We start from the raw sequence: 17712 nt of genomic DNA on the forward strand, positions 1-17712 counted from the left end.
GGCCGTCGCTTCACTGTAAAACTCAGCAACTGTGCTTGGAAGGTTGCGGACGAGAACGGCGAACAGCTCTTGCTTCACTCCGCGCATTAGATGGTGCACCTTCTTATCCTCAGCCATGTTGTAATCCACACGCTTGAACAAAGGCACCATGTCCTCAATGTACATAGCAGCACTCTCGTTTGTGAGCTGGTTCCTCGATTGAAGAGCAGCCTCCGCCTTTTCTTTCCGTTCTATGTTCGCGAGCGTAGCCACCGCTTGTCGTCGAAAGACCTCCCAGGTAGACAACGAGGTTTCATGATTCTCAAACCATGTCTTTGCGAAGTGTTCCAGGGCGAAGTATACACGACGGAGCTTCTCTCTTTCGTCCCATCCATTCAAGCTCGCCACTCTCTCGAACAGGTCCAACCAATCTTCAACATCCTCGTACGAGTCGCCGTGGAATACTGGCGGCTGGTGCGGTTGGCTAATGAACACTTGTGCCGGTGTTACCTGGCTAGTCATAGTGGTGGCATCCATCGTTTGAATTCCATTTGTTGTAAAGTGAAGAGGACCGAACTCGGGTGAGTCACCTCGAAGACGGCGACTTGCCCTCTGGTGTACAGGAGTCACTTCCACGGGGTTGATACGCTGGTCGTCGGGGCTACGCTGTCTTGAGCTCGCGGGGCTTCGATTCATAACCTAGCGATGCTGAGGCAGACAGGTTAAAAAAACAAGCGTCTTTATTAGGGCGAACTTCTGCCCACGATTCTAAAGACTATGGTCGTCAAGTCTGAGTAGCCGAGTAGCACAGATCCAACTAGCTTCGTCTTCCTTGTTGCCGGAGCGCAGGAACGCGTGGCGCATGCCAGCCTAGCCGGGTCTTGCTGGTGCTGGTGCCACGATGATTGTGGCGGGCTACTTGAATGGGGCTCACCTGTCGCAACACTATCGTCTTTAAAATGAACTTGACCTGATGCGATTTGCAGAAAGCATGCAAGGACAGATACTTGGGTGGCTCAAAGTAAACATGCCTATTCATTTTATTTGTGTCTTGATTTAGTGGTCAAAAACAGCGTACATTTTTCACTCGCAATCAACAACGCCGCTGGCATTTCTGCAAAAGTAGCTCTTAAACGCTGTCGCTTTGAAATTTGGAACCGACGAGTATGCACCGGAACGACCAAAACATAGTCACTTGAACGCAAACGGCGATTTGGGGCAGAGTTGCTTTGAACGAGAGCGTGGTGAAGGCAGCGTGTGCGTTTTTTCTTCTGCGCTAGCGGAGTTTCATGATGGAGGGCGCTTTGCTGCTGCGCCTGATTTCGTGACGTTTTCAGGACGCTCGAGCGAGCCCAGTTTTGGCTCCTCCAGCATTCTTACTCTGTGGGTGCTACATTTTGTGTGTTGTCTTTGTGTGTTATATTGGCATCCTGGTGCCACTTGTTATATAATCGTTATTTGTGAGATTTGGCGGGCAGGCTTAGAGTTGCGTGAAGGGTGCCAATAAATGTCTGCGCTTTTATTACACTATGGTGGGAACTGTCCTTTTTTTCCATGTGTGGCTACCTTTGGGGACTCTACAGAGTATGTGTGCTGCCCTCTGAACATTGTGTGTGGCATGCAGGCTCGGACTTGGACGGGGACGAGTACGTTGTCATTTGGGAAAAGTGCCTCTTCTTCCCAGGGCCGAACAAAAGGCCCATGAACTTCTCGGATCGCAACCCCGAGCCACACGGGAAGCCAATCACAGTAAGCCTTAATCGCAATTGACTTCAGTTTTGATTAGTTTCATGACAGAGTTCTGACGTTTCAGGCTGCGCATGTTTCGTCAACTGCTCTGTGATGTGAATGAGACTCTAACCAAAGCCCCTATTCATATTTGACAGGCCCACTTTTGTACTTTCGCCATAAAATGTTCTGTATTATTCACTTGGCACTTTCACAGAATTGAAGGTTTGACTTAGAGCTCACGACCAGCAAAACACTGCACCAAAGACACTGCAAGCTTGAGTCTTTGCTCTGACTTGAATTTTTTTCTCAATTTAGTGAAGTACCCTTTTGCGGGAGCAAAGGTCTCACTCTTAACACGAAAAGCGGTAAGCGGCAAAATGTGCCCAAAAAAAATCTAGCTGGCGATGCCTGATTAACCGTTGTGCACCAATAGCTGTGCCATCATAAATCATGGCTGTCTACTTGTCTTGCATAGTTCTTGATTGATAGAAAAGTGTTTAGTGTCCTCTAAGGGTTATAGACACCTAAATTACCAAGTTGAAACTTCATCTTGACATCCAGTTGTGTCATCACTCAAGTTTTCACTGCTTGTGACATAACAGAGCAACTGAGGGCGATGACAACCTAAAACTTATTGAAATGCAATTTTTAGGGATTAAAAACAGTCTGAAGCATTGGGATAAAAACAGTGTACGAAGCAATAAATTCTCATACATTTCACTGCATGAGGATGCACTGAAATGTCCATTATATATTGTATTTGGGCTGTGGTAAAACATAAGATATACAGGTAATATGATTAACAGTGCAAAAAAACGAGACCAGAACTGTGGACCAAGTGCTGGGAGAAATAAACTTAAAGCTTGATATAATGGGCCCTGACATAATGAAATATCAGTCATAACGAAGTAAATGAAAGATAGTGTTTCAATGGATATAGCGTTACAAAGAAATCTTTAACAAATTTTTGTATATAACAAACTCGTGTACGATGAAACTTTGTTATATTGAGGTGTAAGTGTAGTAAATTTCAGGCTAGAAATAGTGATTTGGTTGAATGATTTCAAAGCAATTTGAGTAGTATATTTTATATATTATGAAAGAAAAGGAACATATTTCTCATGGCTTAACCTGCACAATACCTAAAATAGAACCAAGGCATGCACATAGGTCACTCTTTTTGGTTCATATGCAAGTGGAAGCAACACTAAATAGTAGCAGGATCTGATTTTCAGTAATATGCAACTGATCACTTGTAAAACACGTTAACGTTTTATAACTGACTATACTCGGAGTCGAGCCCGCCCTGGCTCGTTTCAGTAAGTTTAAAGTTAAGAAATGATGAATAGATGTGAGGGTGTTATGTTCTTCAACGTTGTAGTGGGGCTTCGCAACAGTGTGGATTTCTCCCGGATAGGTGTATTCATGGTGTGGCACCTCTACTGCAGTGAAACCACATTTCCAAGAGGTTACGTGTGGTTTATAAGTCTGTTAGCTCATTTCGAATACCTTGAAGTTTATAATATTTTGAATAGGCTTGATTGAGCCCACAAATGATTTTCAGCACTCGTTCCTTTATGTTGTTCTTGCCTTGTAGTGTCTTCGCGCTATTTCCAGAAGTGATATTGTACCAACAAGTTGAAACGTGTCCCATTTAAAGACAGAAATAATCAGTTTCATCAGGGTATTTCTCAGTTGCTCTCCTGGGGATGTGATTGACTAGTCATCCACTGCATTTCTCAAGGACACATGGCATGGACGCGCCCACAGTACGCTGACGCTTGTCACACAGAAGATACATGGGAGTCCTTTCTGCATATCACTGACTCGGCACAGCAACCCCGGGTAATCTCACGTGCTAAAGAGTGCTTACCAGCGAAAACGACAGGGCAGGAGGGGACAGGAGAAGAGACAAGACAGAGCGCTGAACTGCCAACAATTTATTTCTTGCGAAGGTCTTCGCTTTCTCACGCGCATTGTAGGCCACGCGCATTGGATGCCGGGGTGTTCTAAGGGATCCCCGCTGACCTCCTCTAAGCAGCGTAACCGACCTCTCCGCCGGTCCCCTCTTTTGGGAGTAATAAAGTTTTGATCATCAAGGAACTTAAGCACTTTGCTTTTACGTTTGCAGGTCTGCGACTTTGCAATATTGTTATATGTGGCCTAACGTATCCTATTCATACAAATTGTACTCATCACTTTGCACGATCAAATATTTATTCTCCTCAATTTCTTCTATTTTTTCACTCGTTGCTGAGGTCTGTAGCCTTGTTTGGCAAGGTGCAACCGAAAAATTTTAGTGCTTATTGTCATGTACTATCTTGTTGCATCATATTAACCGTTGACAGCATCATTGTTCGATGTATTTTGCCAACTTCTTGCATGTATGCTACTGCATGTCAATAATATTAACATGCAAGCATCACTGATACTCTGGCATGAGCGAGATGATACAATTGTCCTGTAATGTTGGATTTGGCAAAGTGCTTCGTGCTGTCGTTGTGATTTGAGTATTGCTTGTTTTGCTGTGCAGAAGTTCACTGCAACGTAAAAACACGTGGGTACCTTTTTTGTTCTTGTTCTTGTTTGAGCTTGCATGGTTAACCAATCGCTGCATGTTGCGACAGCTTCCATCACAAAGGCACGTCTCTTTTGTCTCTATTGCAGACCGATGACATGATTCAATTCATATGCAACTATATCAAGAATGATTCCATTGATATCTTCTCCAACGCACACCTGGCCTGGGCTGACCAGGAGAAGGAAGGAATTTATTCACAGAAGTGCCTTGCCATCGCTGAAAAGATCAGCATCTGCCTCGACTTTGCAAAGAATGGCAAGACTGCCTACCTTCGACGAGACGAGCGGCCCATGCTGTACCCAGACTTCATGGAAAAAGGAAGCCACAAGACCACGTACCGGTCCGACAGGGCACTCGGTGTCTTGTACCGAACGTGCAGTTTCCTGGAGGCCGCCGTGGGCAGGTTGGGTCACCGGCACGTTGACCCTGGTCGGTGCCAGGCGCTTGTCATACCAGGTTGTGAAGAGTACGGAGAGTCGGCGGCGCAGGCTCTGACGGATTACAACACGAACCTTCGGCGAATACTGAACCAGTACGGCATCGAGTCCGAGGTTGAGGTTATGGCGTGCATGGTGAACACGTTCGTTGCCTATCACAGTGCCCAGTCAGACAAGCTCAACATGGAAGACCTCGTTGAGAAGATGGTCAAGTTTCTGACGGTCACCACACGCGACGTCTTCTACAACAGCATCTTGAAAGAAATGCAGGAAAGCTGCATATTCGATCAAGAGGAATCGACCAAGAGGAAGCTTCGCAGGGCCTCAGCCTGGTACATGGTGACGTATGAGCAGAAAGAAGAGGACTCATTTTTTAGCTTTCCCTGGTGCATCGCGGACCTTCTCATCGAGATCTTGCGCAGCGCCGACGCTCAGGACAAGGTGTGGTGCCCGAACATTTTGTACTGGAAGATTGACCACCTTGTCGAAGAGAACAGCAGCCTTGCGGAGAATGATGGTCTGGGTGCAAGTTGCGATTCCTTCAAGACAGCCTTTCAAATAATTAAAAAGTGGCTGAAAGAGGAGACGCTGCTTGGCGAGCACAAACCTGGCGCCCCATTCAAGCCCGGGCTGTGCTCCAACTGCCTGTTAGACATTTACAATGAGTTTGTGGAAAGTAGGAAATTTGCACCCTTGAGCAAGATTGTCACGAGGAGGCGGCATGCCATGATGATGTTGGAAACAGCAGCTTCCCAGGATGAGCCAAGTGCCGAGCCAACTGTGGAGGCATCAAAGAAACTGAGGGCAGGCAAATGCATTTCCCACAAGAAGGCTCCTACTGAAGCCTGGCACATTATCGATGGGTTTGTGGAGCCCCTTTGTCTGGACGACTCTGACGAGACAGTGGACTCTGGATTGTCAGAGCAGGGTGGACAACGTGAGTGCAACGAGCAGGACGTCAAAGAGGTCACTAGTTCCACGGCACTGCTCCTGCACGAGCCATGGGACGGGTGCGACACCGAGCTAGACCATGGCAAGGACCCCAGTGTGGGCACTCTGGTGTTCTCGTTTCTGCGGTGGTGCCTGGAGCAGCACCGGCTGCCGCGGGAGATGTGCCGTGTGGGCGCCTGTGCGGGCGGTGGCTACGACTGCCAGACCCACAAGCTGCCGATGGTGGCGCTGCGGGCGTACAGTTCGCTGGCAATTTCTCTCGACCCATGCCACATCTCGCTGCCCTGTGACCCTGCCTACCACGAACCTCATCAGGAAGTCTTCGAGCTGGATCCCGTTCACATCCTGATAGCCAATCCAGTGATGGACCAGATGCTGAAGGAGAAGCTCAATGCCGTGAGATATATTTTGGCCATCTATCTGCGTGAGCGCGTTTAGGATGACGATTATCTCGACCAACTTTGGCCTCCTTCTTGACAGTATAAGAATGCCAACATATAGATAGATATTATGAACTGGTCTGGAAGAGGCCGTAGTGGTGGCATCGACATAAGCTCCCAACTTTTCGGATTATGTAAATGTTTCATTCATTTTACCTTAATTTCATTCATTTACCTTAATTTAACCAAATTTTTAGCCATACCTTTAGCCAAAGCAAGGTGTGGTTAAATGGCAGTGATACAGCACTTTATAGCAAAAATACAGCAGAAAAATTGATATGGTAAACAAAGTGCAATGATACTCACAATTTTACTGTTTTTCTTCCTGGACACTATGGAGCATCACCCCTGGTGTTACAATCGACTAAATATGGCATATGCAAGCTAACCTTAGGTACTTGAAAGAAATGCAGAGCCCCTTGTACTGCCTTATCTAGTAATCATTGTGCTGTTTTCAGATATTATCAGATGCTTGTTCTCTAATATTCTGCATATGCTAATGTGGCGGAGACTCATAGTTGTGCACATGACAAACGTTGAGTAACCAATTACTATAACATTTACTTTTTATAAAAGTGATTGATTACAGTGGTCAATTACAGTTATTCAATGCAATTACAGGAATTGAACACATCAAATTTAAGTTGCTTTCCTTCAAAGTTTCATTGCCATAACGCAACAACTCAAATTTACTCTAACTACAATTAGCTACAATGGTATAGAGAAGGCTGTAGGCCCGTGTGAATGCTGGGAGGCTTTTCCTAGGTCATGTCCCTCATGGGGGGTGGGGAGAAGGGGGGTCAATACATCACTACTGAGTCCCTACAGAGCAGTCTCGTACTCCTTGCTCTGGCCAACAGCTCTCTAAATGCGTGGGTATGTAGAGCTGTTTTTTTATTAATAAACCAGTTAATAGCATGTGCTTGTCCTTGTCTTTCGGTGCACTGCGTTTCTATAAAATGTCCCCATCAGCATGCAATGTAACTCTTTCTGTTGCAATAGGTAGCGAACGACCGACTTATCACGCCTGGAAGGCTCGCTTGCTTGAGCGTGCAACGGTCAGTTATTTGGAATCTGTTTTGTAGCGCTCAGCTGCAGTTTCGGTTTCACAAAGCACCGAGTGAGGTAGGAGCCAGAGTAGTTTTTGGTTAAACATAGCTGGCAATGTGAACACACAAGACAGCATGTACATGAGCACCGTGTTGACAACTCTCTACGTGAAAAATTTCCTGGGTGCTACTATGATCCCCTCTGAGGTGGCATAGATATGCATGGCCTACGAGAAATGCACTGCCAAGGCGAGCTTGAAACGTACTTGTAGGCTAGATGACAAATTTTTATGGCATATGGCAGCGCACACCAGGGCAAGGCCATCTGTTTTTTTAATCTTCTCATGCAAGTCTGCTCCCCTTTTCCCTTTAAAATGGTCTGCTAGAAGGGAGCGCTCACAAGAATTGTGGCAATCAACACAAACTCGTGATACAAGGAGTGTTTGGTTGTTTACACAAAAGCCAAAGGTGCATTTCATTCGCAGTGGCATGGCACGCTCTTTAAACTTGATTTTAAGTATGTTGTAGGCTATATTAGTCATCGATATTTTGTAGATGCATGCGTGTCCACGCAAGTTCATCCCGAATGTTAAGGGGACACCGAAGTCAAATGACAATTTACGTCAGAGTCACAGCTCTATGTATGACATCTAAAATGACAATATTATCAACAACAGTGCTCTAATTACCGAGAAATTAAGGTAAATGCACAAGAACTTATGGTCTCAGTTGGGCATTTTCAAAATGATCCCGATGACATCAGACGGACCACTTACAATTAATCGCTAGTAATCAATCTAGCTGCACTAAATAAAGAACTTTCCGTGAATCAAAAGACACATTGAAATGCTGCTTATTCATTTCTGTTTGATTCGTGGAAAAAAGAATCGCCGGGCGATACTATGGGGAAGGACACGAGAGGTTCAAAAATTCGATTTTGGCATAGTTACACTCGACAGGTGGTGCCATCCAGCGGGGCGCAGTTGAACGGAAAAATGTCGGCAATCTTGGAGCCAAGGTTGGGAAATTGATCAGTGGTCGTTGTTGCTGCTGTGGCTCCCACTGCTTTCAGTCTGCTGCTACTAGCGCAGTAAATCCGGACAACGTTGTGCATGGCAACAGTGATGTGAGTGATGAGTTGGGCCGGTCGGTCCGCTTCTTGAGGCAGGTAATTTGAAGTGCGCTAACCCGACGTGCACCACTAAAACATGATTTTACTTCAAAATAGGCCCTTCCTTGGCACAAAAGTAACAATGAGAGGTTTCTGGACCGCTATTTCAACAATCAATGTCGACTTAACAGTTGCCTTTAGTGTCCCTTTAACTTCTCCTTCACTGTACAAACTGAACAGTGACATATGTCGATAGGGACATTTCTGGAGTCTTTTCGAGTGCTTCAAGTTAGCATGCATATGCCGTATCAACTCGTAATGTAACGTTGCCAAGCCATGCTTGATTGCATAAGCTTTCAATGTGATGATGTGCTGACAAAGGGCCAAGATTAGACAAGGAAGGTTCGATAAAAGGGAAATATGTCATATGCACGGTACAAATAGCATAGCTTTATGTGCTGTATTGTAAAAATTCCTTTCTTTAATTGCTGTTGAATAAAACCAGAAGATGTTGATGCCATTGTTTAGTAAACTATAGCAGTGATAGTCATAAATGAAGCTATCATCATTGCATTGTGTATGGGGAGCTGAAACATTGCTGAAACATGTGTTCAGGTAACACGGCAACATAGTAACATTAAAAAATAGAAGGTAAACTAAAGACATCTGATACTTGTATAGTTTGGTATTTGACGCTAGCTGTGACAAAAAACACATCATTACTAGTGGTGCGGACTAATACTCCTGGGACTACATGTACAGAAATTCTACCCTGTAAAAGAGACAAGAGAATAGCCACAGTTGTAGCCTGTGACATTAAATTTGAACATTGTGGGTTCGATACCCATTGGTGGCAAGCTTTTTTGTCCATAATCCATGTCCCTTTGTGTCGTAATTGCTGCACTTTGATGAAAAAGTACAAATAATGTTTAGGCAGCATATTTGGTGCACTGTACCAAACACTTTCTAACGCGATTGTGTTAGAGACCTCGTGTCGCAGAAAACCCGCTGTCGGCGTCGGCCCCGTTGGTTGTGAGCAAAAAATAGTCTCTGCGTCTATGACCGAATAATCAGGTTATCTAGATCGCCCCAGGAGGCCGCTACTTGTCCATGCATGCGTGCGTGGTCATACTGAAAAAGCTGCGCATTCGAAGAAAAAAAAGTGCTCAAGGTCACGATGCGTGGTAGTTTCTCGGCCCCTGCCACTCCTCCCTGCTTAGCTTCCAGCACTTTTGTCGGGACGGGAGGAGAGATAACGTAATTGCAGCATGCGACAAACCTTTGTAGTTCCACTCGCACTGGATGGATTCTTAAAATTATTGCGGCATTGAATTCGTGAGGCGATAAGCTCTTCTAGTGAATTCATTCCATGATTACTTGAAGAATTGTTTAAAGGCCTTTTTAACGCATTTCGTTCGACAGGTGTCACAACGAAAACGAGCCCACTGAGCGATTTGTAGGTGCATTTGGGAAGCCTTGAACTACGTCGAAAAAGGCCGGGATAGTGCAGCCATTGCCACTAAAAACACACAGAAACTTTCGAACAGCTCTAAATATGGACAACTATGTCTATCTAGCGAAAAACATATCATGCCTCTCTAGAGGTGTCGATCAAGCAAACCGCAAACGCTAGATAATGTGCTGCTATCTGTGAGGCATTGTGAGACTCTTTATGGCTTCCGAAACGGCGATCGCAGGGCGTGTATTTTGGAGGCCATGCGACTCTTGCTCTAGATCAAAAACCTGTGTGTGCCATTCGTGCTAACACAACATATTAATAAGTATGCACTTAGCGATCGAAGGGCGTACTAGGGGCCGGATTTCGCTATTGCGTTCAACTTTTAAAAGGCGAAGCTTAAGGTTCCTTGAATTTTTTTCTTTGGCTTAATATGTTTGGTTCAGTAGGTTTTATGGAATGTGACTGCACTAAATCCTCAATATAATGAACATAAATATGATGAAATATTGGTTATAACAAAGTAAATGAAAAAGTCTTACAACAGTATTAAAAATAACCTTTATAACGAATTTTTAATATAACAAACTGATTGCCTCTTAAGATGCAATTTTGTGATGAGGTTTGTGAGTGTATAGTGGCACCAGTGGATTTAGCGTCCGACACAAGCATCTGTTGTGTGCATTTGCTTTGGGATCTATTCATTTTTAACGATTCTCTCATTAAAAATTTTTTTTGCCTCCAGGTGCGACAGCTCCTTATGCGCTGGACAGGCGTACAAGATGTGCAAATCCAGCATCTGGACGATTTTGATGACGCCTACATCGTGGTGACCGCACTGGCAGAGACTGGCAGATCTGGTTCCTCGAGGAGCTGCTCCTCCAGCGATGGCTGCCGCAGGCGATCGACTGTGGGGACATCCTCAAGTTTCTGAGGGAGAATCCGCAGGCTCGCCAGGCAAAGCTGGGCGCCCGAAACTTGGCATCTGGCAAGCACTAGCGATTGCTGTGTTTGACATTTTCGTGATGCGACTCGACAGCGATCTCGTCATAGGCATTGACTTGAAGGTGTTGACGAGGTTAGAAATTGCCGCGCAAAGCCTGAGTGTCTGTGTACAAGTGTACAGACACTTTATACTTACTGAAATGTACAATTTGTACAGTATTCACACCTGTGATATTTTAAAACTGTCTGTCTACATTCTGGCAGACATGTTTCATTGTGGGCATGCGTATAGTGATAGCGAATTATTTAGATCTCAATTATTTGTGTATATTCTTCTTATAATTCATATATTCGCACTTTGACGGAGATTTATTGTTCTGTAATAATTACATATAATGATTCGTATTCATGATTCGTATTGATGATTCGTATTGATGATTCGTATTGATGATTCGTATAGATGATTCGTATTGATGATTCGTATGGATGATATTCGTATGGATGATTCGTATTGATGATTCGTATTGATGATATTCGTATATTGATTCGTAGTGACCAATATAATGACTGTAATTGGAAACTTCATTAAAGAATGTTTACATTATTAAAGATCCTCGGATCGGGTGGCCTTAAAATCACCCAGCATCATGGAACAGCCACACTGAAATGACCTGGTGAAGAAGAGTAAGGCAACTATACACAGCACTCTCGTCAAGTACACGAACTGATCTTGTTGTAGGGCATGTACAGCAGAGCAAGACCAAATGCTTTTGTAAATTGTGTCCAGCCGAGCAAGGACAACTGCTTCAGTAAATAGTTGTAGGCAAAAGTTCCAGCAGTTAAAACTTGTGCTAACAGAGCAGGACAAACGACCCTACATGCGCACACAAGCTTAAAGTGGCAATGACAGACGCATGAACAATCCAGACTAGGCACGCTTCAACCAGCAACCACCAGGCTGCAACTCTGTTCGATCTCTCAGCAAATAGCACAGCAGGCAGCCTGGAATTTAAAATTCTTAGTCGGCAAGAAATTACTCCCTCTTCTATCAACCAATGATGCCATATGCTCTAATGCACGATATATCCAAATTCACAGTTGCCTGATTTTTACCATCATGAGCAGCTCGATTCTGCTGCCGCCACTTGCACATGTCAAAGCTTGTGTGTACACATTTGTAGATGAAGTAACACATTAGTGTTAAAATGTTTTTTTTTTTGTGGGAATTATTGTTTTATTTCAATAGGTAGCTAAGGACATCTTGCACAGATCTCTGTGCAGATTTGTGTGTTGAAGGGACATTAACCCACCCATGCGAAATTGCCAGTACTGTTGCACATAGCACTTCATACTCCATCCACAAACAAGCCAAGTGGTCAAATCTAACAAATTATCACGGAACTTCATCTATATCACTTGCGAAGAGAGTCGACTAGCCATAGCTGAACATACTTGAACACTCCCTCGCCTCGCTGCAATACATACGCATTACAGATATATAAAGTACACTGTTATTATGAATGACCATACTATGCTATGTGGAACCTCTACCCACAAAGTGACCGTATATAACAGCTTGCTTCAATTCCTCCTGAGGAGTATGACTATCAGAAAATTTTCTATAACTTAACTTTTTGTTTTGAAAGTGTTTGTGTCTTCTCTTTATGCCCATCTATGATATTACAAAGCAATAGCAATGAGCACATGCTTCAGGTTTTAAAAGACAGTTTACACAAGACTGCTAGCTGGCCTAATTAGAACGAATTGACCTTTTAGCTACTTTGCGCAAGATAAACAAGGTCGAAGCATGGAGTGACAAGTTGCGCTCATTTGTTTCACTCCTTAATTCTTCCTTGTTTGCATTATGTGTGGTGCTACTATGGTTAGGCCTTCATAGACATAAACAGTAGACTAGGCGCATTATCGAGACATTTCATATGCTTACACTGGTGGAGAGTGGCAGTGCAAACAGCCGACAGGTTCTTTAGATGTTTCGTTGAAGTTTCACTAATCATGTCAAAATATGATAACCCAGGAAATTTACTTCTGGCATCCCCTCAAAAGACCTTTTCAACAAAGAAATGGTACCAGCACTTGCCAAGAGGCCCGTTGTGAACAAAGATGATTCTACATTGAACAGTTGCTTGTTCAGTTTTTGCGTAAGGTGCAACAAAAGATACGCACAAATTTTTTAACATCTAAGCTCCAAAAAAAAAAAAAGAAAATTGAGTAGACTATAAGATACATACATACAAAGCATTCACATACCGGCTAAATGAACAACCTACAAGGGGGACAATTAGTGCAATGGCAAAACTTGAGCTGATCCCTTTGTGCTACATGAGAGTACCACAGTGAAGGACTAACAAGTCAGGGCAATGCTTACTGCATGGCTAATTATAGGAGTAAACAAATATTAGTGTAAGTGAACTCTTGAGCATGCAAAAGTGCAGCCTCAACTCCAGTATGTGCATAGTACGTATGCACAGCAAGTACTAACAATGTTTCGTAAAGCATTAATATCAGTTACAAACAAATAAAAGTGATAAAAATAATCACGCAAATGGAAAGGTTTTGATACAATTGCTGCTTTTGTTTTTACATTTCAGCTGTTTAAGATACAACCTATGAGGTGTTTTATGAGAGCAGGAGACCCATGTCACATCATTCCTTTTGCCTACTACACATTCCAAACTGGGCCACAGAACATTTAACTTCATATCATAGATCATTATGTACATAACAATGTGATTAACTATCCCCAATAGTCTTTTCACTTGCACGAATGCAAAAAATATGCATCGAAGAAAATTTGTGCACAGTCACACAAAAAAACTGTAGTGCTTCCTTGCACTAAAAGCACGGCCTTCAACATCTGAGCTGAATACAACTTTTCTTCCTGAATGCAAGGATTTAGGTAAATAAAAAGCTACTATGCTCTGTGGTGGCAAATAAAAATTATGCTTTGGTACTACTTGTTTACAAATAAAAGTGTGCAGCAGCACTGCATATCAGCACTTTAGCAGCCGATAACTTTAAAACTTCGCTGCTGATTTGCAAGAGTTGATCCTCTTTCTTAATCGTGAGACACAAAGGCAAACTTAAGAGAAAACTAAGGGAAAGTTTTAGCTTCTTGTCCCTAAATTGTTGCCCACAAAATGTTATCTTAGCCCTCCTCTTCGCACACTCCATTTACAAAGACCAAAATATGCATTAACACACAGAGAAAGGTGATACAGCCAATTGAAAAGAAAGTACGATAGGTGCCACTCCTCTTCTCCACCGTATTGGTTGCTCATTGCAGCAGCTGCCTCCCATCACTGTCACCCTGGCAGCCGTCCATTTTACTGAATGCAGGACTCTCAAGGTTCATCTTTACACCACTCTTCCCTCTGCATATAAGAACAGACAGCTGACTAAAACATACATTGCAGTCCATACTGGCATCCTTGAGTACACATTTACCTCGTGCTGCAACTTCCAATCCTACAGTAATTTCAAAAAGAGAAAAATTTGCTGAACATTCTGGTGTCTTGCATCATTTTAATAATATACCAAAATTGACCTGTGAAATACTTGACCAACCAGTCTTCTTTGAGCATTGAACAAAATATTCACGAAACTTGTTTTGAATAAGATGAGCACTACAATTGACTTTATTCAACCTAGAGAACAAGGTGGCTTGCTTCAGGTATTCTACAATGGATCCATTTCATGTGATCGATAAAATAATTGAGAAATTTGCGGCCAAACACACGAAACCGCTTTATATTTCATTGCTGAATTGCAAAATGGAATCAGACTTTATAGATACCAAAAGTTCTGAAGGTGTTGTGCCAACAGGGGTACCTGAAACATACCATATAGATAATGTATAATGACTTCACAGCTGCTCTGGTCTTCCTGAATAAAAGCAGGAAAATCCTGATAAAAAAAAAGGAGTCTGTCAAGACGATATAGTCTCTCCAGTGCTATTCAATGCTTGTCTAAAAGCATGTAAATGAATAGACTGGAAAGAAATAGTAATGAAGATTCGTACAAAGAAAGTCGGAAATTTATCTTTTGCCAACAATATTCCAGTCATGAGCAATGACTGCAATAAATATTGGAAAAATGACAATGCAGAATACAAAGCTATTGCCAGGTGTTCTAGTAAGAAAGCAAGAATTTGTAAGCAACAACTGGAACTTTAAATAAGTAGAAGATGGTGTCTATCTAGATCAAATATTAACAAGGGAGTCTGCTTTATGTGAAGGAAATCCACTGAAAAACACAGGTGAGTTGGCGTGCATACAGTAGACATTTTCGACTCATGACCAGTGACTTACCACTGTCACTAAAGCAGAAAGTGTACAACGGTTCATTTAACGAGTTCTAACATATTGAGAGTAAACAAGGAGAATAACAAAAAAAACTGAAAAAGAAGCTAAGGCATCAAATTGCCCAACCTTGGCTTCTAGTGAAGAAGCTAAAGACTACAAAGCATGCAATAAAAGGAAAAATGATAGGTGTAACCCTAAGAGTTGGGAAGACAGCAGAGTGGATAAGAGAAAAAACAGTTCATCCAATATCCTAGCAAGTATTAAAATAAATGCACCTGGGCAAGACACAGTATGAGGACATAACAGACGACGGTCAATCACAGCATCGAAATAGAAACCAAGAGATGTGAAACACCAACAGAAATGGCCAAAGGAAAGTAACGTGATGTAATTGAATTTTCAGGCATCAAGTGGAATCGGCCTATGTGGGAGAGGGTTCGTTCGGAGGGGCCTATACAAACCACATGAACATTATACAGATGATTATAATGTACAAATGTTTCCTTCATGTCACATGAGTATTCAAGGATAATCTTCACTGAAAAATGAAAAATGGGTTTTGGAAGGATAAGTTATTAAAACTTAATTGGCCCTAGAAAAATTACTCAAGTACTTTAAATAACAGTTTCACCTGGCATTATTCTTGCTCAACATTTGGTCAGCCATAAGCCTTGAGAATAGTGTGTCGCCTATCCCTAAGGCTGCTAGTATTATAGTACTATACGTAATTTAGGTTTGTCATAGGAAAATTAAAGTTTAACACCATATATGATCTGTTCACTTGTTCTTAAATGCAAAGCATTTTTTTTAGTCTAAGCCAATCTAACAAATTAAGGGTTAACAATTTTTAACAAAGCTATCACAGCGCTGTTCAATATGGGGTAAATTTACGAACCTTTACAATTAGCCTCTAAAATTTCTCACTGCATGCAAGATAACTGAGCTAAGTCCTGAAAGACACTTGCACACTGGTTGAAATGAAACTTAAAATGTGTACGACATGCATGATCAGTAATCTGATGCAGTACACAAGCCATGCTGTTTACACATCTCCCCCCCCCCCCCTCCGCCCTTTTCAATGAAATGTTTTCTGCCTAATTATATTAGGACTCGTGCTTCTATAAAATATAGTGCCACTGAAGCAGAAAAAGAGCAATTCAGTGAAAGTGTCACACTCACCAAGCTGGTCATAGCCTGAGGGGTGAGTGCATGACTTTGTAGCGTGCATAGTTAGTAGGCAGGGTAGTTGGGGCAGATAGGTGACGCCACGTTTGAAGCTCCAAGCCCTGCACTGGGCACCGATCTCTGCACCCTGGGCAGGCTCTCCAGACTTCCAAGCTTTGTATTTGAAGAAGGCATCTCCCCCGTACAGGAACATGGCCAAAAAGACAAAGAACTAGCAGTATTGGGGGAAAAAAAGAGCCAAGAGGACAAATGTCAATGTCATGACACTAAGCATCGTATCATCAGTGAGACCAAATGATATGCGAGAGTTGCATCTGCTTAACGCATTACAGCTGCTTGTGGTAGCGAGCAAATTCTGAGTGAATTTTATTTCAAGAGCAACAAGTTGGCATGAGCTCTACAATAACATAGCTGAGCTAGTTCGCTTGTATTCCCGTTAAGAGAGAGTGTGTGCGAACATGAACACAGGAGAGAAATAGAAGTGCCACAAATTCTAACTAACAAGTGAAAAGATGCACAGCAGCAGAAAAGAAAGCAGACGTGCAAACTTGCCTGCACATATTTCATGCATCTGTGTTTGCATGTCGCGTATTTTAAATTTGCTCTTGTGATAACTACAAACTAGTGGTGAAGAGTGCAACCTACACATCTTTAGTTCAAGACCTTATTCGTATCTCTATTGCTTCAGTGCTAAAATGCTGCTCAAGTCCTTTTTTTTAAGAACTATCACACATGAAAGCATTTCATGTGAAACATTTTTAGAGAAATTGCTAGTAAACCATGACTTTTTACCTTTCTCGGGAGCCCTTACCAAGTAAAATGTTAAGCACATTTTAATAAAAAAACAAAACTTTCATAAGTCTAATTTATACTGCTAGATTCACATGCGTATATAAACTTGGCGAAAAAATTGTGTTTCAAAGTTGGCCCGTCTCACTAGATATTGTCAATCGTTGTTGTATGTCTCAACAGACAAAATTTGTTTTTCAGCGACTCTAAGATCAGCTAGTGTATCTTCACGTACAGTGTCTCATACTTTGTCTTTTTGTAAATCCCATGCTCTTATTACAAAAGTGTATCTGCTGTAGTTGCTAAATAACTATGACATTTTTATGGGTGAGACCAGTTCACCTCGTAGTATTCTGGTCGTGAATAGCGGTGGATGTTGTAAAAAGTAACATAAATGAGTCCCAAAACAAGCTAGATTTGAACAAGTTCATTTTCTGTAGGTACATTAGAACTGTATTTGATCCATTAAAATGAAACCTGGTGTGTGTGACATCATCATTTATTGCAATAGAAAAAACAGCGTAAAAAAAACTTGGGGTGGCCTTGGTGTCGCATCACGGTAGGTTCTGCAATGTACTGTTAAATAGAATTTCCAGTGAAGTCTCCTCACTCTGTTTTGAAAGTGAAAATAGGTGCAAGACAAAGGCAATTAAAAGAAAACTGCAGACTGCAGGGTCACAGCTGCAAGATTTCACAGCACCAAAAACATTGTAAGGTATTCCTTTTTGAGCATCTG

The 17712-nt window shown here is 42.5% G+C and overlaps 2 protein-coding genes across 8 annotated transcripts in view; one reads left to right on the forward strand and one right to left on the reverse strand.

Annotated features, from left to right (window-relative positions):
* Nucleotides 1–11289, forward strand: part of LOC142775912 (uncharacterized) — a 50497-nt gene extending 39208 nt beyond the window's left edge. For all 5 annotated transcript variants that reach the window (XM_075878420.1, XM_075878419.1, XM_075878424.1 and 2 more), the window contains 3 exons: nucleotides 1604–1728; nucleotides 4378–6075; nucleotides 10481–11289. In XM_075878420.1, coding sequence (XP_075734535.1) covers nucleotides 1604–1728; nucleotides 4378–6075; nucleotides 10481–10669 — 2012 coding nt within the window. In that variant the 3' untranslated portion in view covers nucleotides 10670–11289. The remainder of the gene's footprint in view (nucleotides 1–1603; nucleotides 1729–4377; nucleotides 6076–10480) is intronic.
* Nucleotides 11290–11391: 102 nt separating this feature from the next.
* LOC119180082 (uncharacterized) overlaps nucleotides 11392–17712 on the reverse strand; it is a 51146-nt gene continuing 44825 nt past the window's right edge. For all 3 annotated transcript variants that reach the window (XM_075878426.1, XM_075878427.1, XM_075878425.1), the window contains 2 exons: nucleotides 16182–16398; nucleotides 11392–14072 (listed from right to left, as the gene is read on the reverse strand). In XM_075878426.1, the coding sequence (XP_075734541.1) occupies nucleotides 14056–14072; nucleotides 16182–16398 (234 nt within the window). In that variant the 3' untranslated portion in view covers nucleotides 11392–14055. The remainder of the gene's footprint in view (nucleotides 14073–16181; nucleotides 16399–17712) is intronic.

This window comes from Rhipicephalus microplus, chromosome X, assembly GCF_043290135.1.
Source record: "Rhipicephalus microplus isolate Deutch F79 chromosome X, USDA_Rmic, whole genome shotgun sequence".
In the NCBI taxonomy this organism is placed as follows: domain Eukaryota; kingdom Metazoa; phylum Arthropoda; class Arachnida; order Ixodida; family Ixodidae; genus Rhipicephalus; species Rhipicephalus microplus.